A 25511-nucleotide genomic window follows, 5' to 3' on the forward strand; every position below is an offset into this window, starting at 1 on the left:
CGCTGGTCATTTGAGAGTTCTATTGAAACCGGGAAGAACACTTGGTGAAGTTTCTTCTGGGACAAACACGTCTGCGATCGTACTTAGAAAAGCCAACGCGAGTGGGGAGGGAAATGCCTTTTGGAGACAACAACGGAAGGTTTCTGCCCAGTGACATCCTGCTATTGTGCACGGTCACACACACACACACACACACACACACACACACACACACACACACTGCACCTTGTCTGTTGCGTCCATTTTCAGCATGCCTTGAAAAATGACTCTCCTCCGTGTTAATAGTCAATACGTCGGATAACATTTCAACGGCTTCAGAGCATTGATTATCTAAACATCGGCTGTTTCCACGCGTCCAACAGAGGACAGCTTCTTTTAGACCTGTGACTGTATAGTTGTAACACCTCACAGCGCGCCGCATGACAGCTTTATTCCTACGGTATTAAATAAAGCCAAAATGTGGTGTAGAACACAATACAGCAAATGACTCAGTATGTTGTAACATTATCAGTATAGGTTATTGCGTAATGTATGTATCCACTACATCCCAGGCCTACTTAAACATGCCTGGGGCCAAAGCTGTGACGATGTAGTTCCTAACACTTTAATTTCTGTCTCGATCCAGACGAGGAACACTGATTGATTATAGCACCTAGAGAATATGTTATTAGGAAATTGCTTTTTTTGGTTGTTTGAACTGTCCGTGAAGCAAGAGCTTTCATCAAATAAATGTAGTCACGTCAACTGTGTGCTCTGAACATTGCTCTGAAACAGATAATTAGAGAGGCCTGTAGTCAAAAGGATCAATTTTGTTAAATGTTTTTTTTTAAGTATTCATATATATACCAGTGGAGCCTTTGATGCCAGAGGAGCTGATGACAAACTCAATTACCGTCATTAAATAAACCCACTGGCCTTTAACAGCTTGTGGGTTTGGACAGTTGAACTCTGGCGGCATTAGCGCTATATGCCAAAAATCAGCGCCAGTGATTAATGACACTGATAGCCACACGGTGCTATCACGGCCTCCAGGCTGACTCAATTAATTGACTCATAAAACATAATGCAGACGCACAGTATTTCCAACTTCATGCGGGGCCGCATCATGTTTTAGGCGACGACACTGTGCACAATACACTGCTTTTCCAGTCAGCGGTGGCACGTGTCATTAGCTTACTGCTGACCTGTGGGATTCTGCAGATTCTCACCTATGTTCATGAGAAAGAGTCTGCAGATACAAACTGGTATCTTGCCAGAGCATTCTGGTTTCACCTTAAAGGAGACTCCGGCAGCATGATGAGCGGCAATGCAGGGATACATAAACTTTTCCCTGAACATCTATCATCATAAAACCTGAATGTACATGTATGGAAGTGCATAAAGGACATCATAATTAGAATTGGATAAGGGTTTTATATGTAATTGCGGAAATTGAATGCTACGGAATACTGAAAGCTGAAATTTTAACTGAATAGCATGTTTTATTTTGAAAAACATTGGGGTGAATTTATGTGGCCAAAACTCTTTCAAAAAAAGTCTCGATGGCAAGTTTGAAGTTTCAAAATATTTCCAATTCAAATAAAAAAAATGAAAGTTCCCGAGTCTTGGAGCTACACATCTGGTTCACAGGTAAGCTGGTAGGACAGACATTTGAGATCCTCCTCAGTTGCCCAGATGTTTGAATATTCTTGAAACTTGAATTTAGCGGACAGGAAATGATTTTTTTCTTATTTATTTTTACTATACTTGATTCTTTATTTTTTTTATATAGTCAATAATACTGGACTACATTTCCTGTCTGAATTTGCAAAGCCTAAAATCACATTATCCACTATACACACTTATATACTATGTATACTATGGGGAATACATACCACATGGAGCTCTAGCGCAAGTTCAGACAGGAAGACCAGACCCCTCAGCCCGCCATCTATTCCTCACATTCCTGCCAATCATTTCTCACACATGCTCACGCATTGTTTACTTGCTGTCATCGTCCTGCACCGTCAATCATGACACCAGCTGCGCAGATCAGCTGATCCCCTCTATCCAATAAGCACACGGACACAAGGACACGGCTAGCCAATCATCTTGGTGCTGTCCCATTTAAATATGACTGTCTCAATACCTTCAGTTCTTTCATGCTGCTGTTACGCACCCCTCCACCTCCCCATCTCCGCCCAGTCTCCACGGATCCATCAGCTTCATCAACTCATCATTCATCAACTCATCAGCCACCACCAGGTCTGGACTCCACGGGGGGGTCTATCTCGTTGCTGATCAGGGGCGTCGGCCCTCAATTGCAAATCTCCCCGCAGAGTCCAAGCGCCAAAGACGCTGAGACTTCATCATTTCATATCATCTGTTAACAATAACATGCATCCTTTCTTTATATAACTGGTCTCTCCCTGATTGAAATACATTTAGAAAGATGGTTTTCCAAATGAAGTATCGGAAAGCTACGAATTCAGTGGCATTCATATTCAATTCAATACGCTTTATTGGTAAACAAGTGTTGTTGCCCAAGCAGAACAATCAACAATGAAAAACTATATAAGAGAGGATATACATTTGATAATTACATCACACTTTTAAACCTGAATAGTTCTAATCAACTTGTTTTCTCTAGTAGTTGGCAGAATATTAAATAGTGTGCGACTGGATGTGGGAATTGTGCATATTTTCAACACTACAACAATAAAGTAGTGACTCAAGTTCACATTTAGTTGCTTGTAAGATAAAAAAAATGATTGTGGTGTTTCTTTTTGCTTCCCTTTAATTGCACCAGATGCATTAAAAGAAAGTGAGTAAACAGATTCTGAGTTTTCAAAACATTTCACAGTTCTCCCTTGTAAATCATCACCAAAAAAATAAAAGAATATGTGGATACAATAAGCCACACTGAGTTGTTGATTTGTTGTTGATCACTTGACTGCACAAACAGTTTGGTCAGCACTGTGTGACATGTGTGTCTTCCTAAATCCCTCCAATGATGAAATGCATCCTACAGCTACAGAAAAAAAGTTAACAATTTAGCCGGACGCCCAAACAACAACGGTGCCATTCAGTCCGCCGCGTGCACGCTGTCAACACACACCACCCTGCGGACTGCACTGCCGCGAGCGCCTCCGGGGGGGGGGGGGGCTGACGTAAACATGCGGTCCTCTGTCAGCCTCCCCCTGTGTGCTGTGTGTGTGTTTACCTGCAGGCTGTCCCATGTGATCCTGCAGGAGCGCACTTTAATTTTGCTGCATTGTCCTTCAACAGTAAACTCCTGCACCAAATCCACCTCATTCCACTCCATCCTTGCGGAGACACAGCGGACCCCCTTCTTTCGTGGGTTGTTTTTTTCGTGACTTCCAGCGCTGCCAGAGGAGCTCGGGCTGAAGGAACGAGAGCGAGATCCTTATCACAACTTTCCCTTCTCGTCCGGCCGCTGATGTGCTGGGATTTACGACGCACTCTCTCCCCCCCTCTCCCTCTCTCCCTCTATCTCTTTCTCTCTATCCCTCTCGCTCAGCCCCAATGCTCCCACCTCTTCCTCTCTCTCTCTCTCTCTCTCCCTCCCTCCCTCCCTCTCTCTCTCATACAAACTCTCTCCAGCATTGGTGTGCTCTCATGTGACGCGTAAAGCCCACTAATGTGACACTGCATTCAATTACTAAAGTAAAGATACATGTACACCTGAACTAGTACAAAAAGAGGAGAGGGAGTTTAAGGGGGGGGGGGGGGGGGGTCATAACCCCATCCCTTTTTTAAAACTCTGTTTCTATCCTTCCATCTTCCCAGACCTTCGTCCCTTCTTACACCTCTCATCATGTTTCTGTATGAGCCTCCCCCCTTCACCTTCTCTCTTCTTAATCCTCTTTCTAAATCTGCATTCCTTCATCTCTCAATCTCTCCATCCTTGTCATCCATCTGCGGCTTTTTGCTGCAGCGACATCCCCTTCTCTGCCCCCCCTCACACCTCCCTCTTTCTTTCTCCTACTTTCTCTCAGAAGGGGAAATCACTGCACCACAGCCCTGATAAGGGCAGTGGCTGCTCTCATTCAACCTCCCAGATGCTCCAGATGTGTGTTACACTCGGACACACCGTGGAATAATAGCTGACTGCTGCAGCGACATATTGTCCTCGTCTTTTTACACTGTCTCGTTCTCTGCAACACACACACACACACACACACACACACACAAATACAGTGTCATGTGACTGCTGCGTCACACATTTTTGTATTCACTCTGTGAAACAGACACACATCTGTCTCACACAGATAGACACACACACACACACACATGCACACACACACAAACACACACACACACACACAAATACACAGTGGCATGTGACTTAACTGCTGCGTCACACATTTTGTATTCACTCTGTGAAGCAGACACACATCTGTCTCAAACACACACACACACACACACATGCAGAGACACACACATCCAGCACTGAAAGCAGACTATAATTTTTTGCAAGTGCTGCTGTTCCGGGTGCAGCAATCTGTGAAAAACCTTCATATTGATGAGGTATGACTTTGCACATTTTATATTCGCAATTACGACGTGTTATGGGCGTGTCTTCAGGAAGCCTATTTAGTCGCTTCTGCCAGACTTACTTGTAACTTGTTTGGGCGCTTAACTGGTTTCACAGCGGGATGTAAGCATTTCATTAATCTAATGGCTCAAAAGCTGGACTTCATATTTCATATTTCTTGCATACATGTGAAACACTATGAGACCTTGGCAGAGCTTAGCCAGATTGGAAAATCTTCTTTAAAAGTTCAAACTCTTATTTGATCGGATTGATACAGATGACTCCGGGCGACTTGTGATCATTTGGGCTCCTTGGTGAGTTCTCCTTAATTAAATGTTAATGTGAATGTCAGCCATTACTCCGAGCCAGTCGGCATCGAGATCGTAAAGGACACCATTGCTGCTGTCCAATCGGCCGCAACTTTAAAAAAAAGAAGAAGAGGCATGAAGCGGGCACTGACTTGGGTGGGCTCGGCCTACTGGGATTAATCCTCATAAAAGCTTCCACTGGATCATGCAAACGACTGTTTCAGTGTTTGACACAATGTTACCCGAGACTTTCGATTGATTTACTTGGATAACTTACTTTTTAAACACAATAACTCTCTTTGAGTTTTCCCAAACCACAAAGTGCACTCTTTTAAAACAGAAGACCCAAGCGAACACGTCCTCTGAACACTGCTGTGGTTTTTATAGCACCCATATTATTCAGCCACAGAAAAGATGTCTTGGAGGCTCCAGATTTCTTGCAACCACACAGCATACCCGATTATGGCCATACGTGTGTTGTCTAGTGACACAGTGACAAATGGGCATGTGTATCATTATATCCCACAGATATGGTATTTTATAAATACAAACTCCTCTCCAATCCAAAGGAAAAATAAAAACGGGCTACTTTTGTGATAACTGGGGCAGACTCAAGGCTCTGACTGGGCCGGCAACACTGGTACTTACAGGCTTTGCCAGTTGCAAATTCTCACTGTGTCAGGAACAGACCACGTGACACAGAAACGTCCCTCCACACTGTTTCCTCTGTATCATAGCGGGACCGATGCCATGCATTCAGCATGCAGAGAGACTCGCTGCGAGGGGTTTATACGGGATGAACGCAAAGTAAGGACAACTCATGAGTTTGGCTTAGGAAGTCCTGCTTGGTGCTTCAATGTTAAATGCAAATACTGGCCACCGTATATGTGTCAATAGATTATCAAGTCGTGAGAACTGTGACGAGCGATCCTCGTGCACTGACGGCAATCGCTCAGAACAACTCCATTGTAATGGTCACCACGACCCCCTCTCGTGTTGCAGCTGTTGGCTGGTCTTTTGTGGTCCGTTATGTATGTTGAATTCACGGATATAATCTGAAGCACATGGGGATTTTTTGACCTTCTCAGTGTGCGAGTATTACATTTCCAAACAGTGTGTATGCACATATACGAGACAGACACACATGCACGCACACACACTCACACACACACGCACACACCCACACAGACAAACACAGACACGTTGTTCTGATCACACGTCCCTCCAGTAATGAAACCCATCCCCTTCCCATCTGCTGTACGCCTCCAGTAAAAATATTCATCCTAATCTGCGATAACAGCCTTCAGACGTTCCTGCAGCCCTCGGCCGAACCAAACGAGGAAGCTCTTGTTGTCAGAACCGCACTGGTGACCCAAAGGTTCACACAGCGGGGCGGCCTGCTGGTGTTTCCTCCCTGGGCAGAGAGGTGTAGACCGTCAGCAGGATTTAGGAAAGAAAAACAAGGCGACTTGCTGGTTTTAAGAGATGTTTACTTAAATCAGGGGTTGTGCTCGCAACACGATCCCACCGAGTTCATCCAAACGGGGACTTTCCAACAACTACGGCATGATTTTAAATGTTCTGGATGTATGAATAACGTCAAACCGCCATCACAGCATGAGCAAAGTGAACTTTAGTCACATCTAGGGATCCGAGTCCCTGAGCCCAGACTATCGCATAACCTACAGAGGCCTTTCTAGCGATGACATACAGTGAAAGCATTCATCTTGATCTGCATCAACACGACCCCTGACATGTGCGTTTCGTCGAGAGCATCCACACACACACAAATCACACCTGACGCCTCGATATATCCCTCAGCAGTGCCCTCACGCGCAGCTGCGCGGGGTAGAGTTACAAGGGGTCGGATCAAGAGTCTTGATCCAGTTTGTCCGTTTGAACGCGTGTTAACTCAAAACACGCGGCAGTCTCCTGTTTTCGTTCTGACTTCGGGGGCGGGGTTTAAGAACACGAGCGCTAGAACAAGTATCCCTGCTACCTGTTTGAATAAAACAATGACATAGCCTGGTTTCCCGTTTACAGAAAGGAGGGACGACTGCCTCGTCCTGAATTTACTGCATTCGTGTAAGTGATATTGAAAATACATTCTGCTGCAATGAGTAATGCCATTAGTGCTGAGGTGAGCGATGGATAACACATTTCAAACTGTGGTAACCTTTAACAATATGCTTCTTCTCACACACACACTTGTCATCACTGTCATGTTGACATCATACTGTGGGAGGAAACATCATCTGTCTGTGTGTGTGCGTTAGTGTGTGTGTGTGTGTGTGTGTGTGTGTTGAGAGAGACACTCAGGTCAGCTGTACTTCGTGCCAAACTGCCTTAGTCAGCATCAGTGAGAGCTTTTGGATATGATTATATATATAGCCAAGTGTCCCACTCTGACTTGGGGTCATGCATCCAGAAAGAAACACACACGCGCAGAGAAAATAACGCTGTCAAATGACTAAAAGATGCCACACCTCGCCTGCACATAGCGTCCAGCTCAAACCACACTGACCTAAACACACACTGTGCTCTGATTGTGTGACACAAACACACACACACACACACACACACACACACAGAGAAAAGCACTGACACACAGACAAACTGCCTCGTCTGCCAATGTGTGTGTTGTGCAGTCGTGTAGGTTGGATCGTGAACAAAGTGAGAGAACAACTTTGAAAAACTTAAGAAGGGGGAAAAGTAAGGCCCACTTACACACACAAAAAGTCACCTTTAAATTCACTCCTACTTCCTGTTTGTCAAGCATTCACTTATGTACGACAAGCTGATGGGAGAAGAAAGTGGAAGGTGGGTAGACACACACACACACAGACACACCTACACACACATATACACACCAACAGAAGGGAAACACATTTCCAGAACTCACCCGCAACGCTGCTGTCTTGTCTAAAACTCTGTGTTTGGGCTTTCAACCAAATGTTTAAAGGCAGAGGACGAAGGAAGACGGATACCTCAAGGCGACCGTAAAGGAGTGCACGAGGTGAGAGGAAGAGGAGAGGGAGGAGCTGTTTGGCTAGCTAACAATCCTCTTAGCCTGGTTATGTCATGGGACCAAGCTAATCCTACCTTCACTGACTGACTGACACATACCCACTGGCTGAATAACCCGCAGACTGACCAGCACAGATACGCGCCAACACGGTCGGTGACTGGCTAACCGAGGCCGAACCAACGTGCACAAAAACAGTCTCGTCTGGGGTGGAATACAATAGCTGCCATGGTTGAAAATAGCCGTTAGTGACGAATAAAAAGCTGCCAGCGTGAGGTCAGCTGCTCTTTTTACCACATGACTCATTATTGTGCAGGGAAGATAACAGGATAAAGCTAGCAAAACAAAACACAGTTAGCTAACGGCAAATAGCCAAGCTAGGGACAAACGGCTAATTTCTATTTTATTTATTGTCTCTCCGTCTGTGATGACAGTAATTATACTCTATGTGTATATAATATTGTGTACCACGTGTGTGTGTGTTTGTGTTGCCTCGTACTGGTAGAGAACTATAATCATCACTGTCACTAATCCGTGGGCTAATCCGCTAGACTACACATACAAACAGGCGTGCACATGCATTGCCCTGTATACATGCGGATACTCACACACGCACGCAACAACCTTTTAAACGTTGGAATGACATTCCCTGCATTAAATGAGCCGAGTTTAAGAACACTTAAGATCCAAGCTCTCTCTAACATTAAGCTCGGGACACTTAATATTTGAAGTCCGCCAAAAATCACAAGCACCAGGTTATATTATAGTGGATTAACAGCTGAGTTTTTTTTTTACATTTGGACAGAGCTAGGCTAGCTGTTTACCCCAGTTTCCAGTCTTTATGCTAAGCTATGCTAAGCTAAACTATTCTTGTAAGCCCCATGGTGCCCAATTGGACGCCTATTTACACATCATAGTTAGACTGTGTAAAACCTTACAATAAACATGAGCAACTATATTGATGTTGTACATCAAATTAAACAAGAGAACTTGGGCTACAAGACTCAGTAAGCCATTTCCACAAAACTCAAAGACCAACTGAAAGAATTATGAAAATATCATAATCATCATTTTGTCAGGAGTCAGCCTACTCAGCACGTTTCCGGAACTAGAATCCCGTAGCTCGGTGCTATCAGAAAAAGCCAGATAGCAAAAAGCAAGAGGATTTAACACAGATTCTAAATGTCATTTCAAAGCATATCTGAGATATGAGCCAAAGAACACAGCAACATGAATCGATTTAGCGCTTACAGCCATAAATGTTGCTTATTTTTTGCTCTTTGTTTTTAAATTCATTTTTCTTCTTCTAATCAACAAAAACTGCTATATTTGGATGTATTGAACACCATAAGTAATATAAAAGTGAAATATATGGTTTGGTACATGAGAAAATTCAAATTGCCCAAATGCCCATTCGCCTAATTTATCTGTACTAAAACCTCTCTAACTTTGTTCTGCTTTACTTTTTCATAGTCAAACTTTGCAGAGAGACTGATCACATATATATGATTTCTGATGTGCTTTTCTGTTTCTGTGCATCATTCAAAGAGATAATCGTCCTGAAAGTGCTTTTTCTTCTAGGCGAACCTGTTAATTCAACTTTCATCTTTATTTACTCTTAACCAGTAACATATATACTAATATGTACACATCTGAACAGAAGCCCACATGTGTTGCCTTTATTATAACACCAGCATTATTCAAATAGCCTTTGTGGTTGCAGAGATACACCCTTTTTAGTTTGGGTATGATATTTCGAGCAGAAACCTAGAAAATAGCTTGGGGCTTAAAAGGTTAAAGAGTATTTGTATGTGCAGCTTTAAGAGGACTTGTGTAGGCAATAGGTTTAACATAAGTGAAAGAGGGTTTAATACATATTGTACTTTGAAGGCTAAAGATAATGGACGTTAAGGTTTAGAGAACAGTATTTGGTAAATCTGATTTTTCTCGTGCTCTAAATATATGTACATATATATAAACATAAATACATATATATGTATATACACATATATATACATATATAATACATACCTGTATATATATATATATATATATATATATATATATATATATATGTGTGTATATATATATATATATATATATATATATATATATATAATATATATATTATGGTAATTGTGTCTATATATGCGTATTTTTATCACATTTGGGTACAGGTCTTTACCAGGTTGCAGTGTAGAGATCTTTTTATACACAATGCACAATAGAACCTGGATGTTGAGGTTGAGTTTATTAGAGATGCATAACACGGCCTGTCCTGCACCCTCAGCCCAGCATGTGTGTGGGTGTGTGTGTGTGTGTGTTTGTGCTTGCGTGCGTGCGTGTATGCATGTGTGTGTGTGTGTGTGTGCGTCTCCACCCACCTTGTCATTAGCACTCTCTGTTGATTCTGTAGTCCAGCTCTGCTCCAAAGGCTGCGGACTTCCTGCTTATAAATGAACAATGACAAGAAAGTCCAAGCATGAAATATTGATACAAGGTAAGGGTGAGTTGAGCCTTGTGGTCTTTTAAAGATAAATGGAACATATTTTGATATTTTTCCCCATCAGTCACTTCTTGTCTTAGTGTACTACAGTGTATTCTGGTGCTGTGTACACATTACTGTGTGTGTGTGGGTGTGTGTCCTTATTTATATTCAGCCTCTCTTAAGGATGCAGCGAAAGTTGTTGGCAACTTGCCTGAAACAAAGAGGATAAGGTGTTGCAATAAGAGCGGTTATTTATGTTTATCACACAACAACTATGTCGTGCCACTGGATGAAGACTAAACCACATTAAATTTTGAATGGTAAACAAAAGTTGAAGTCTCCCCCATCTTATTTGTACCCAGCTCCATCTTCCTCTCTGTGAGTAATCTATAAATAGCATCATTCCTATTAATTCTACTAAGACCAGACAGGCCTAATGTGGGCTAATCCCAGCCAGCTCCAAGTTTCACCTCCAGTCAATAGAGCAGTCAGCGCATTAATTGAGCTGACGAATTAGTATCTCACAATCAATAAAGAACTCAAAACATGATTTGCATTCAGTTGATGAGTATATTCAACAGAGAAGGTATTGTTAAAATAATATGCTAATAATCTAAAGTAATGTATGCAAACAGGTAGAAGTACAGCATCATTAGTCGAGATTCACTTCTGCCTGATTAATTACCGCTGTTCCTTCCTAATACGAACATTTCGCTGATTATCTGGAAGGTGAGGCAGGCGGTGTCCCTGTGTGGGAGGTGCAAACTCGCCACAGGCCCCTTTCGATAAGCCACAGAGGGCAGATGATGTTAAATTAGCCGGGTTGAAGGCAAGTGCATTACGGAAATGTGTTGCTCCGCTCCACGGAGAGCAGTTGGCTAGTTTAAGAAAGTTATTTTATGAGAATGGGTGAGGAAACAGTTGGCAGCAGACTGTAAGGACCGTTTGGCTCACGCAGGGGAGGGCGGCCATCAACCTGCCATCGACTGTTGCGTGTTGAATAATAAACATTCATATCAAAAGCACATCTGCGTTACAGTCTGGTGCTGGAAACGGGGAAAAAGCAGTATCTTCTCTCCACAGCTGCTTTTTCTTTAGTTTTTTATCTTTTGACCTCGATCTCACACTGCTGCTCCTAAACCTATTACAGATCTGCTCGCACGCGAACTGTGAGAAATTACAGGGATCGGAAAAACCTGCCGAAAGTCTGCTCATCGTCAACAGACCGTTCGATGGGAACGAGAAAAAGCAAAATTGCGTTTAGATGCAGCCACTAAAGCTCAGATATTATTACAAACAATCAAAACACACGTGGGGAAACCTAAACGGACTCTTTGACTCAGATGGGTTGAAAACAAATCTGGCCAAAATAATGTTGTGATTCATTTATTTTTCGCAATACACTTCACAGCTCACAAGCATATGATAATGATGGGATTCTAATGAATGGTGATTGTGTTTTTAATGAATTGAGAGGTGGGGGGGGGGGGGGGCAGACCAGCAGGTGGTGAGGTTGTATAGCTGTATATGTTTAAAAGAGATTCATCGCGACTATTTTGGTTTAGCATCAAAGCTTAATGCTGAATCTATAGTGAGCTGTCTGGTCTTGTCTCTGCCCGCCCTCCCCCCCACCCCCCGTCCTCAGGTTTACCCTGTTCATGTTATGTAACACTAATCATCTTACCTGGCTAATTACTGACCGAGCCCCTGACCTCACCTCTAAATACACACCACTGGCTCTCCGTGTTTGCGAGATTTCTACATTTGAGTTCATGGTGCTCAATACTGGGAACAAAATAATCTATTTGTAAGCTGTAGCTGAGTCAGCGAATATTTTCATATGAGACATCTGGGTAGAATTGTGTGTGTGTGTGTGTGTGTGTGTGCGTTTGTTTTGCTGTACCTTGTGTCCAGGAGGGGCAGTGTCGGAGGTAGAAGCTGACCTCCGGCCTTCTGGCTCCCCACTGCTGGAGTAGATCCAACAATAACACCTCCTGAGGGAGAACTCGCTCTGAGAAGAGATAGAGAGAAAACAATCAGCAGGTTATTGCAGAGTCTACAGGTATATATATATATATATATATATATATATATATATATATATATATATATATATATATATATATTATGTATATGCCCATTACATACTTTAATATGAAGTTCTATTTATCAGCACATTTTCACATTTACAATTAAAAAACACATGTAAAGTTATTTAAATAATATAAATAATAATTAATTATTATTCTCATCAGAGACTTGTTTTTTTTTCATACAATTGTAGATCCAAAAGTTCCAAAAGATGCCAAATATGTCCAGCGAACTTGTGAAAATGTGTATAAAAGTCTTTGGGTTTTAATATTTGACTCGTGAACCATCGTTTATTTCAGCTTAGATAAAAACTAAAAAGGGAACCGGATATTAAGCATTAAATGCTTAAAATAATGTCTACCTATTCTTAAAAGCTTACTCCATGATGCAAATCTCTTCAAGGGTTTAAACCACTTCACAAAAAAATGACTTGTATTGTTTATTCTTTATCTATAACTCAAACTCTTCAATTATCTGTAATTATTATTTTAATGATGAAAGCAGACAATCTGAAAAGATGAAACCCAGCAGTGGCATTTTTTACAGCAAAATCAATAAATAGCTAACAATACACACACACACGCACACCGGTGGTGGCCAGTTGTGGCCTTGAGGCATGGCCTCTCATTGCACAGGCGACACAATTTACGCCACCATTTATTATGTACTGCTTCACAGCGTCACCCTCTGAGAAACAGTATAATATTAGAGCCATTTATAGCCTTCCTGACCGCTCGGTCACACCACAGGGCCGCACAAACACACTGTGTTGTCGTGCGGGTCGCTACTATGATTGACTGAATGTGGGCCACGCTTTAATAGACACAGTGGCTTCCAGTGTTTGCATGAGACGGACCGGTCTATTCACCTTTACAATGGCGTGCGGTATACAGTCTGCACTCTATTGATTTCTCGAGGTGACTTTGTTTACAGTCGGCTTCAAAAGCAGACGATCTAGGCCAAAGGCACACTGTGATTATCTTCTGTCATCTAATTCCAGATTATAATCATATACAAACTTGAATGCTCTAAAAAGACGGTCAACAGGATGTCAATAGTAATTATATTAGTAATCGACATTGTGATGAACGCTGTTTGTATATAAATACGGGTCTTACTACTATGAAAACAGCAAAACAACAACAACAATTATTATCATCACCATACTTATTTAATAGAGCTTCACTCATTCATGCTTCCCGATATCAATGTTCTACAAAAGGACTCAAGACAACAAGATTAGCGTCATATCAGTTTAATTCTTCTAATTATCGACTAGCAGTCTGTTGGCGACTTGTTGCGTAGCTATACTAATAAATAGTATGTTACAGTAAAGTATCAGATGAGCTCATGTGCTGCAGAAAGCTGATGCTACAATTCATATACAATAGTTTATCGTCTGCATAGACGGAGTCTTTCTGAAGACCATATTTTACCTCTCTTAATTATTCTTGTCCGTCATTCCTGGCTTAGTTTGATTGTTTTAGAAACATTCAAAAGGTCCACATTTGACTAATCTGACATATGTCGATGTACAGAAGGGTGTATATGAATGCACGGGTGGACTCACCATGCCCATTCCATACTTCAGCGAGGTGACACTCCCCCTCCCCGGCTTCTTTGCAGTATTCGACAACGTCAATCACTCTGGTTGCCGGGGTAACTGGGACCTCAGTTAGCATTTGCTGGGTGTCATTGAGGTAAACGGTCAGGATCACCTGTAACCACGGAAACAAAGTGAAACATCTTAACGTTTACCACCTCACCTTTTCGGGAACACGGACCCGATGGATGACATATTTCTCATTGGTTACTGATTGGAATCACATAATTAAATAACTTGGCTTATCAACACATCGTCAATGATAACTACAGATACATTACTCAGCCATATTCTTATTTCAGCAATAAGAAGCAACCTTGAAGTGGAAAACCCAGCTGAACGCTTCAAGATTAGCTCAAATAAACCCTGTCTGCGGACAGTTGAAGACGCGTGAACAAACAGAGTGTGAATGCGGAGGGTTTCCAATACACACATGGACCAAGAGAAACTGCATTCAATCCAATCTGGAGTGGCTCTTTTAAATCCAGGAGGTTTAAGGCAACTTGGCCTGGAAAGCAGAAAAAGAAACCTGAGCTGCAGATGTGAATTTGAATCCAATTAAATCTTCAAGACATCAAGAATACAGCATGTTATTGTAACGTGGTGAGAAGATCTCTGGGAAGGTGAAAGAAGCAGACCAATGACAGCAGCTGGTAACAAGATGCAGCCATCCATCGGACTGAACAACACATCGATCATGACTTTAAATACCTATCAATAGCTGCTTGGATACACACGGACACAGAGGGTTAAGGGCAAAGGTTTAACCTGCTCTAAATTTAATACAATTAAAATGTGATGGATTTTGTCTCTCCATATTTAGTCCGTACAGTTCAGAAATCCAGTTAATCCAAGTCTTAAATGTATTTAGTTGAGAATAATACAGCGTAGGACAATGTTATTACAATAAAGCTGTACGTTTGGTTTATCATTTTCGATATATATCCGAAAAAAGCAATATATGACTTCAAAGTATCAGCTTGGTAGTAATGTGATCCCCTCTGAAATCATTGCGTTATCAAATCCTGAGAATTCTGCAACCACGAGATTAAAACAGTAATCAGAAAAAGGACATCCTGTGTTATCGCCAGTGACGTCATCGCCAGTGTCACTCGTGATGTCATGTCAGATAGTCAGTCGGCAGTTGAAAAATAAATTTAGGGTAATCTGGGATAGGAGCAGCCAGGCACACGTACAGATACACTTTTACTCTCTCTATGTGGTCCTTTCTCCCTCCCCCTCCCTCTCAAACATGTTAAATATACACTGAACAGTAATCCACAGTAGTCCATACACCTGTCCTAGATCATGTGAAGTAATCTCTGTTTGCATGCAGACAAACAGAGTGGACACACATTCTCTAAAGCTTGGATTAGACACACACACACACACACGCAAAAACCCAGCAGACACAGCAGGGCTTTTACTAGTCCACAAATCGTTTAAAGCGTGGCTAACCGAGGTCGCCCGAGGGCTGTAATGTTTCTGTTTTACATGGTAGGAAACAGCATTTGTTTCACCGGACGGCTGCTGCCAGAGATGAAAGGGTGTTTTATACAATCAAAACCATTGCTGTTTCCGGTTGGATACTTTTCTTTTTTTTTACTCTAGCGTACTCTTGCTAGTTTCTTAACATTTGCCAACCATAGTTTCAAACTCGGGAAACGTTTTGTTCTGCGGAACAGAACTACATAAGTAGCAAGATTTAAAAAGATCACTGCACTGGACACCCTCTCACATTTTACATTTCACTGGAGTGCATTCACACAGCGCTTTACCCAAAGCACTCGACATTGTGCCTCTCATTCTCCGGAGCAAACACATACATCAAAAGTAGCAACGCAAAGAACTGGCCTCATTATTGGGAGCATTGTTGGGGTCCAGTGCAGAATCTTGCTGGAGGACATTTCAACATGTCGGGGACAGGGGCCCGTCTCTGGTTTCCATCCCTGCAGTGTACCGTTTGTACCGCTAATGAGCTGCTTTGTGCAGATGTCTAACATTCCTTGCTTTTTAGTATAAAGTTACGCTTACACATTACTACTCAATAATATTGGGGACTAAAAAGCCAACACTTTTTACACACAATTAATTAAAAGCGGTTGTTGTGAAATGATGATTTTCCTCATGTGAATTGACCATGTATAGACCATTTTCACAGCATTTAGACTTTTCCATGAAAGAGAAGTACAGGTGTTACTAATAAGATGGCTCAGTTCAAGTGTCCAGGACCTCGTCACTGAAGCAGCTCAATGGAATTCCTCCTCAATCTTATTAGAAAGCCTGTGTGCTGTTAACACCCACACTGGTGGACTTTCAATATGTCCACTACAGTGTAGATTACAATACTGTCTCCAGCCCAAAGAAACCCTCTATAGATAAACCAGACTATATAGGTCAAAAGCTTAGATTTACCAAAGCACCCAACCCCATAGTTTGGTGGCTCCCATCAGCGCACCGGCATATTATATCTGTATAAGAGGAACGTGTCCATGTCTATGCGTGCACAATAGTGCTCGAGAAAACATCACAGAACATGTCATGAAGCGTCAAGAATGAAATACAAAATTGAGTCACAAAAGTGCATTCAACGTATGATCTTTGTGCATTTTGAACATCATGAACTATCAATGAGGACAACTTCTTATAACTTTATCAGTGGACAGGACTCACAAAGAAATAACACACACACGGGCCAATGAAGTCGTGGTTCCTAAATTGGTCCTGGTGCTGAATGGAGAGACTATTTTAGGCATTAGCGAGGGAGAAAGAGATGGAGTCGGGCTCTATGCAGGCGAGAGTGACAAACAGCCTGGTCTTCTCTTAGTTAGTGTTGCTGCAAAAAAACACATCAGTGCTCATTTTATGAGTTACTCCGGGGCAATTCAATGCAGGTTTTTTTCCTTTACGGAGGCGGGGGTTGCGGGATGGCAGTCGCCCCAGTCTGATGCTGCACAACAGCAAACTCACCAAATGTCTGTGCTTTCCTCACGTACGCTGCATGACACCGCGATGTCAGCTTGACCACTTTGGTGATAAAGTATATTCAAGCTCACCGATGGTGTGCTGTTCCTGGTTCTGAGCTTCTCCTCCTCCTTCTTCTCCTTCTTCTTCTGTTTCCTGCACTGACTCAGTTTGAGGTTCTTAGACACAAACACCAGTCGCTCCAACACCAGGCCAAAGAAACGCTTCATTGGAGAACCATCGGCCAACAAAACACACACAGTAGTGTGCGCGTGTGCGCGTGTGCGCGCATGTGTGTGTGTGTGTGTGTGTGTGTGTGTGTTTGGTATCGATAGCTATTCTGTGCTGCCGATAGAGAAAAGGGGTGTCTCTGGAGGGTGAGAGTGTGTTTGAAATGAATGTCAGAGTGCAAGGGTACAGAATACAAATATGAGAGTGTGTGTCAGTGAGGGAGGGGAGGGAGGGAGGGAGGGAGTCACCTTTCAGTGAATATGAGGAGAGGGAGGGACCCTCTCCTCATATTCACTGAAAGGCGAGGAGGAGGAGATTTTTTTTAAAGAGGATCTGGACACTTTTCACGGATGTTGGTGGGAGAAGACCGTGATATTGAACTGATATTGCTTTTTATTAGAAAGATGATGTGGTCCATGAACACCATCCACCTCTGAAATGACGGAGGTGCTTCTGTTCTTATTGTTAGAAGTCGGGCGTAACATTAAAAGTGATTTGAGTCTGGTGGGAGGATTTTACCCATCAGCCTTGAACGTAATCCTTAAGAGGTGGTTTTGCCATTATAGAGAGGTGTACCAAGTAACTTTTAAAAATATTTTAAAAAAAGAAATCCGTATCACGGTGTAGTAATGAAACGGTTAAGATGGCAGTTTAATCAGATAAGCTCATGTGATATACACTTTACATGTTATGAATATACTTTGTTTTCATGCTCATATCTTGCCATATTTTGTATCCACTTATTATTTATTTATTTTCTAGTTAGTAGTATATTTGCAATGCTTAAATGTTGCTGTCAACATTTCCCACTCACCAAATAATGTACAAAAGTCTACACATCATCAGATATGTAGACTACCACACAACTGACTTCTTGATTAGTTTGAGCATGTGTCAACGGATTTGTTGAGTCTTCAAAAAAAACTCCCAGACGCTTCGATGCCAAAACATTTTGTTTTTAGCTCAGAGTCCAGCAGGACTGGAGCCAGCCGGGCCACTTAGGGTCAAGACTAACACCCTCACTTACAAGATCATTAATATACACAATACCGGAACATATTACAGGACTTTGTTTACCTTCTACTTGCATGCTCATGATTTGTAAGCTTTTTATTTCAATGTAATATTGTCATAATTATTAAGAAAACATTTTGCAGAACTTCTCACCATATTTGAACTGTACTTTAACAGTTTGTACAAAATAATTTAATTTTGTTATGTTTCGCGGACAATTACTGTAAAACAACAAGAAAAAAAAGCCGTAACAGTATTTTGAATGACAGGCACCAGTATTGACTTGTGGAATGTAACTTTGAAAATAATCCTGAACATATTACTTCTTCATCTTCGAAATATTGGCAGGATTAATGTTCCAATACGAATATGTCTGTGTATTTGTGGCGTGTGTTGCTTGGTTATGGTGCGGAGTGAGGCTGTCCAGAAGCAGCAGTGGTAACACTGAAGGGGACAGATTAGAGAGGCTACACTGATATACTGCAGCATGACTGCACCGAACAAACACACGCAGTCACACACACACACACACACACACACACACACACACACACACACAGAAAGGACACATAAGGTACATTGGCAGCAGAGCTGTCTCGCTCTCTGTCATACACACACACACACATGGTCACATGTTTGGTGCATGTGCTCCAAACAGAAACATTGAGCCCTCTACTGCATCTATTGGAATTGACGGAAAATCAGTAGACAGTGCGGCGCAGGAAACATAGAAGGTGAAGCAGAAGACATGTGGTGTCATGTCAACATTACCTCGCTAAACAATGAGAAACAACATCCTGAACTCTCTTTTTCTCTCCTCTTCTCCTCTCTCTTGACCTCTCGCTTATGGTCTCACACACACACGCACACATACACACAGACACACACACACACACGCACACACAGACACACAACCACACAATTGTAAATCTTCAGTCGCAGATTACTTGTCGCGTGGATCTGACTGATATTTATGTCCCACAATCCTTTGAAAAAGCTGCTAGGAGACGGCACACTGAACTGTGACCCTTTACTTGAAGCGCATCACAAATCAGAAGGATTAAATTGCAAAAAAGAAAAAGAATCATTAGACAATTGAGGGGGTGGGTGAAAACGGATCATTAGATGCATATCAAAACAGTAAGATGAGTTTATTTGAGAAGAAGCAGTGTTTTGTTATAAATGGTCAAAGCCCTGTCTATGATGCCACATTTATTCTTACAGCACTCAGAGGAAGATAAGAGGTACTGCCTCGTAAGAGAGAGAGTGCGTGTGTGTGTGTGTGTGTGTGTGTCTCCGCAAGAACTGAGATTTTTATAAACAAAATGTTCTTCCAAGTTTGCAAGAGCAAAGGGAAAGTACTGCATTCCACTCACCACAGACAGTACAACACTATACTGTCACTGAGCTAGTCAGATTCACACATACACAGACACAGACACACATGCACACACACACACACACACACACACACACACACACACACACACACACACACACACTGACTTCCAACAGTAAAATCACATTTAGATTTGGAACATTTTTGCTTTGTCTGTATCCGGTAAAATAAGGTCAGCTGACCAGTGTGAATGTGTGTGTCTCGGTTCGGCTCCTAGAAGTGCTTGAAAGGTCACATGACGCCACGCTCACCAGCTGCACACTGAAAGGACAACTGTGTCGAGGGCACACAAAAACTTCCAGGTTCTGTTCCAGACGTAAGACAAAAAGAAAACCTCATACAAAAGCCTATTGCCAGTGTAACAAAGCAATATTACAAAATAGAAAAGGAGCTCACACCAGATGTTTAGATTATTATTATTATTTCTGTTTTTAGTTGCCCATTCCTGCTCGACTGAAGCCGGGCTGCCATTGGTCCCGTGCAACAGCAGGACAGAGGGGGCCCGAACGCTGTCGAGGTCTCCAAACATGTTACAACTAAATTGCATTGGCACATTTTCATTGGCGCTGTGGTTTTCACACAGATAACTTTGTTTCAATTTCTTATCTTAAGTGTGTGCTTCATCTTGGAATATGAAAAGTAAACTCAGAGCGCAGGCCTATTCGGTTGATTGTGCATGGTGAATGTGAATTATGTAATAGATATGATTGGATGCTGTCCAGGTCACTGAAGCTTTTTTTTTTTGTGCCAGTAAATCATTTTAAATGATGATGGACTCTGTTGGGATCTGGGGTGTAGCGTGCTTATACCTGCTGTGCCAACCAATCAAGGAGAGTTATCCTCCTGGAAGTGAAATAGATGTACAGTCTGTTGCATCTGTCTAACTGTTCTTATGTCAGCCCAGTGGCTTTTTGTTCTTCTTTCTCCCAAAGTCCAGTCCATTGTCCCGGCTCTTCCCATGTGTTTGGTTGAAGTCCATAAAATAAATCGCATCTCATCCTCCGCAATCTTGGGCTGCACCTGAACTCTCTTTAGTCTTAAATCAAATCGGGAAGATTATTGGAGAGCAGCTGGTGGAAGCCCACATAATCTTTAATTTGATTTCTGAGACATTTCAAACAACGGTCGGCTCGCTAATGATACATCATGGGAGGGCAGAGCAGCTAGTGTGGGTGTGGAAGAAACGGCAGCCATTTATGAACCACACATGAAGACGTTCTATTTTTATACAGTGCATCAACCAGAATTAGGAAAGTATTACACGTTGGGGAGAAAATAGCTCGGCCACGCTGTGTTTGCAGGGAGGCAGCTTCAAGTAACACCTGCTAATAAGAGTCTACAGTATATCGCATTACAACTACGCTTTATAGGAACTTGGCTGTGACGAGCAACTACGACGAAAGAACAGAGGAACAAACTCTGATCATGTTCCAAAAGTGAATGTGCTTCTCACATCTGCATAATGACGAACACAATGAGGCTCCTGTGGTATTTATCTCTGACAGCAGAATAAAGAATGAAGGTGACAAAAGACAGAAATACATTTGAAGCTTAAGAGTTTTCAATAAAAACAAGAAGAGTCGAGCGAAAAGAAATCCCGAAAGACTAGCTTTCCCCGTTGGCAGTGTGTGTGTGTGTGTGTGTGTGTGTGTGTGTGTGTGTGTGTGTGTGTGTGTGTGTGTGTGTGTGTGCGAGTGCGAGGCACAGTGGAACACAGTGACAGCTGGAGGTGATTTGCTGCGTTTCGGACACCCCCACTGCCCACACCCCAGACACACACGCACACACACACACACACGGTGCCGTCTCTATAGGAACCGTATGTGACCGGTGAAGCATGAGCTTCCAGCTCATTGAGAAAGAAAACAATCCCGACACTTCTGAGTAATACAGTATATGGTGCATCTCACTGCGTGTATGCCTCTGGATCGTTTATGTCAACTTCATGGACTTTCATGAAAGCTTTTCTACAAACGACCTTGTCTTCATTACGTCTCCAACGTAACGTTTGATAACAAGCACTGAGCACAAAAGTGAGGTTGGCAGCTATTTGGTCGTAATCCAAAGTATTGGACCGGTTGTGTTGGCTGCTCAACATTTCAGAAGAAGCCGCGAGATGATATCACGCTTTGTTTTGCATTTGCTGTGTCAATCATGTGAGCTGCCCCATATTTTGCAGTTTTGAAGGCAAAAGCTGAGATGAGAGACGCGAGGAAAGCGCTTCAGGAGCCGATACGTACAGCTTTCCAAATAATTATGTGAACTTGTTAAAAGCAGCTTGAGGCAAATACGTTCACCGGGGAAATCGAGGCTGGACGTCACAGAGCTAGAGGTGGACGCCGGAAGGTAGAAGCTAAAACTTTGTTAACAAAAAGAAAAAGGGATGAAAAGAAGGTCTGAAACAGGAAAAACATTCAGGGTGAGGTCCAAGGTCAAGGTAGAAGGGTTATCTGTCTCTCTCTCTCTCTCTCTCTCTCCTCAGTAAACACATCTCTATATCTTCCGTGTATTGTCCGAAGCTGACAGCAGCCCAGGCCAGCCACAAAGCAGTGTAGTGTTTTCAGTGTGTGTGTGTGTGAGACAGAGAGAGAAAGAGGGAGCAATGAAGAAAGAGGAAGCTTGAGATAGGAAGGAAGCAGGAATACTTGTGGTTTACTCATTTTAACAGTTGGTTTTGCAGGTGGAAACTCTCTGATGATTGAGACTGGTGCAAACAGATTTTTACAATAAACTTACAATGTTCAAACTTTAGCCTCCATGTATGTTACAAACATCTACCCAGCTACCGTTTTCTACTCACCAGAAACGTATCATGCATCAATAAGACAAATTTAAAACAGTTTGACAACTTCATAAAATGCATGCCATTTTAATTCCAAGTATTTGGGCTGATTAATAGTGCATTAATGCATTTCTATGTTTATGTATTATTTATATATGCAAATACATCTCTCTAAACCCAAATATGAAAAAGTATTAACCAATTATGGATGAGCAATTTCACTACACACACAGACTCTCTCTCTCTCTCTGTAGTGTCAAGGCAGCCAGAAGAAAAGTAGGACTTCTGATTGAAACCTTCAAAATAAAAGCCTCATTCATAAACGTGACTATCATTTAGTGATGCAACAAAAGTGAAAACCACAAATGCATATATCCATTGCCAGAAAGAATAGGTATATGGAGAGTATGTATGTAAGGTCGTCTATCTACAATTATTACAACAACAAACAAAAAAACATACTTGTCATATACCTGACAACTTTTTCAGGGTATCCAGCAGTTTCAAAGTCTAGGACATTTAACTTAAAACTGTAGCACAGGTTTGGATTCTGCCGATTGCTACAGATGTATTTAGCAACTTTACTGGCCAAAAGAAAAAGAAAGCTGTCATTTATTTGCATTTCTTATTTAAAAAAAACAAAAAAAACAATGAGTCGTGCACAGACATTTTGTTTAAAAAGTGGGATACTTAAACTTTACATCCTTGGCACACTTGGCTTCCTCCATTGCTCATTGAAAGCTCCAATACTTACTAAAAAAGTTTCCATTTTGAAAGCAGAGCGCGCAACTTCCGGTTTTGATCCGTTTAAATTTAGCGGATTGGTTCAGCCCGGACAATGAATATACACCCCGGTGTTTTATAGTTGTCGAAACGTTAAATTCTTTGTCCATTTAATACACATTACCGTAACGCTTCTTGACCAACGGGCCTTTTCTGCGAAATACAATCACTCTTTCGGGGGAGAAGAAAGTTCCACGCGCCCCTCTCTCCTGCCCGTTATTTAGGGGAATGTTGTGTTGTTGTATTGTATCTGGAGAAAGTGTACAAAACGTGTTCACACCGAACCTTCCTGAATCTAAAACGACAGTAAAGCCGGCGGTAAAGCCCTCAACGTGCGCGAGCTTTGAAGTCTTTGAGCAGGGAGTGTGCGCGTGAAGACGACACACGTTTAAGTTAAGAACATCAAGTTGGGTTCATGTCATCAAGGAAACTCACCGGCAACATTCCTGCAGGTCAGGCTTCCTGTCCCGTTAGAAAATACAACTTTATCCTCTCGTTCCCCTCTTCCCTGTCCTCCACTCTTCTTCTACTGGGCTTTTTAGGTCTTTATCAGGTCATTTTCCATACATCCAAATTCTTCTTCTTCTTCTCTGCAGCCAGATATCTAGATGTTCAGACAACTAAAACTCCTGCTCCTATCTACTTTCCTCTTTCAATCCCTCCCTCTTCCTTCCTCTCTCTCTCTCTCTCTCTCTCTCTCTCTCTCTCTCTCTCTCTCACGCGCACACTCTGAGTCTGCTGTTTTACAGCCGGAGAGGACACGCAAACTGGATGTGAGGACTCCCAGTCGTAGTCGGACGTGTCGCTGGTTTCATCCTTTGGTCCTCCGGTTGGGTCTGCGGGGTGAACTGGGTCACCGTGCCGATGATCCCTCCCATCTGCCCCCGGTCTCCTCCTCCTCCTTTGCGAGAAATAGCCTCCAGGTTCAGTAACAAATGTAGCAACAACAACAACAAAAATATTTGGTGGAACAATCACCAATATAAAAATCGATACTATTATCCGGAGATTCTAAGTCATGTGATTTTGAGCGAGAGCGCCCCCTGCTGTGTGACGATCATTGGTTACCTGCTGTGTGACAGCTATTTTGTGACAGTGTGACAGCTATTCTGTGACAGTGCTCCAATTATGTGACTCTAACACACTCATAATAATATTTTGTATTTTTTGCACCATGACCGTGACAATTAATGCTGTTTTTAGTATAACGTCATGTCACATGGCATTTCTCAATACAATTGTTTGAGGACATGTCTATAACACATGCCGCTCCCATGTATTTCTAACCCGAACTTTCATCTTCATTTGCCTTCATTTGTAATTAATTACTTTTTTTTATCAAATAAAAAAAAGATAGCGGGACGTTGAAAACACACACGCACGGTGCCGTGTAGCTTACAGCTGGCTTAGAGATGTTCAGCTGTCATATATTCAGCAGATTATCACAGAGCTGTCCTTTGCTGCCAAGGACGCTGTAGGCCTCTCTCTCTCTCTGTGTGTGTGTGTGTGTGTGTGTGTGTGCGCGTGTTATGACTGAGGTGACATTGTACAAACTCTAATAATATGGAGCGTCACATTGCAGTACAGTTGGAACTTTGCTGTATTCATCTAACACTCAATACATTTATTGCCTCACTGTGTTCGAGAAATGGAATCACCGATCAGCGCCCCCGAAAAACATGTAAAAAGATTGAGAAAGTGTTATTTTTTACATTTGAACAGTGCAAATTACTTAATTATAAAGTTGACTATTTGCGAGGACGTTGGCGCCCTCTGCTGTCCATAGGAGCTACAAACACACCTGATTGCAATTTGTTTTTACTTATTTTTTAAATGGTATTTGTGGCAGAAAAGCTTTCTTTCCTATTGGTGGATGTGTTGTCTGTATCAGTGTAACAATCTATTTTCTAATGTGTTATCACTCTGCACAACACTTTAACTACAATTCTATAAGATTGTGCTCAACAGATCAAACCACGCGAGCAAATAAGGGAAATTAAACGTTGGACTTTCCTCAGACTATGAAATCCACCAAGATAATTGTATTTCTTCCCGGTTCAGTGCTCTAACGTGGTCTTGAGAAATCTGCTCCAGGACGTAGAAGTGAAATCCAGTCAAGCGTTTCTCGGTCTGAACATGAACAAGGAAAGCAATGAAAAGCAGCATTGTCTATACACCTCATCCTCGATGTGTATTTTAAGAATTAAGTGGTGGGCATGTACTGCATTCATGCACTGTGGCTCTTTTGTTCAAGGTTGGTTCATATATTGTTGTTGTCAGGTCAGT

At 42.1% G+C, this 25511-nt stretch overlaps 1 protein-coding gene across 3 annotated transcripts in view; it reads right to left on the minus strand.

Moving 5' to 3' along the window:
* The window catches only part of LOC117751468 (apoptosis-stimulating of p53 protein 1-like), a 40520-nt gene extending 16324 nt beyond the window's left edge, over nucleotides 1-24196 (minus strand). Inside the window, exons 1-4 of one of the 3 annotated variants that reach the window (XM_034563352.1) lie at nucleotides 23661-24196; nucleotides 14020-14167; nucleotides 12262-12369; nucleotides 10255-10316 (exon numbers count right to left, since the gene is read on the minus strand). In XM_034563352.1, the coding sequence (XP_034419243.1) occupies nucleotides 10255-10316; nucleotides 12262-12369; nucleotides 14020-14167; nucleotides 23661-23669 (327 nt within the window). In that variant the 5' untranslated portion in view covers nucleotides 23670-24196. Of the gene's footprint in view, nucleotides 1-3202; nucleotides 3505-10254; nucleotides 10320-12261; nucleotides 12370-14019; nucleotides 14168-23660 lie in introns of those variants that run through there. The other 2 variants (XM_034563351.1, XM_034563353.1) reach the window with 2 other exon arrangements.
* Between the last annotated feature and the right edge of the window lie 1315 nt (nucleotides 24197-25511).

This window comes from Cyclopterus lumpus, chromosome 22 (genome assembly GCF_009769545.1).
Source record: "Cyclopterus lumpus isolate fCycLum1 chromosome 22, fCycLum1.pri, whole genome shotgun sequence".
NCBI classification, from domain to species: Eukaryota; Metazoa; Chordata; class Actinopteri; order Perciformes; family Cyclopteridae; genus Cyclopterus; species Cyclopterus lumpus.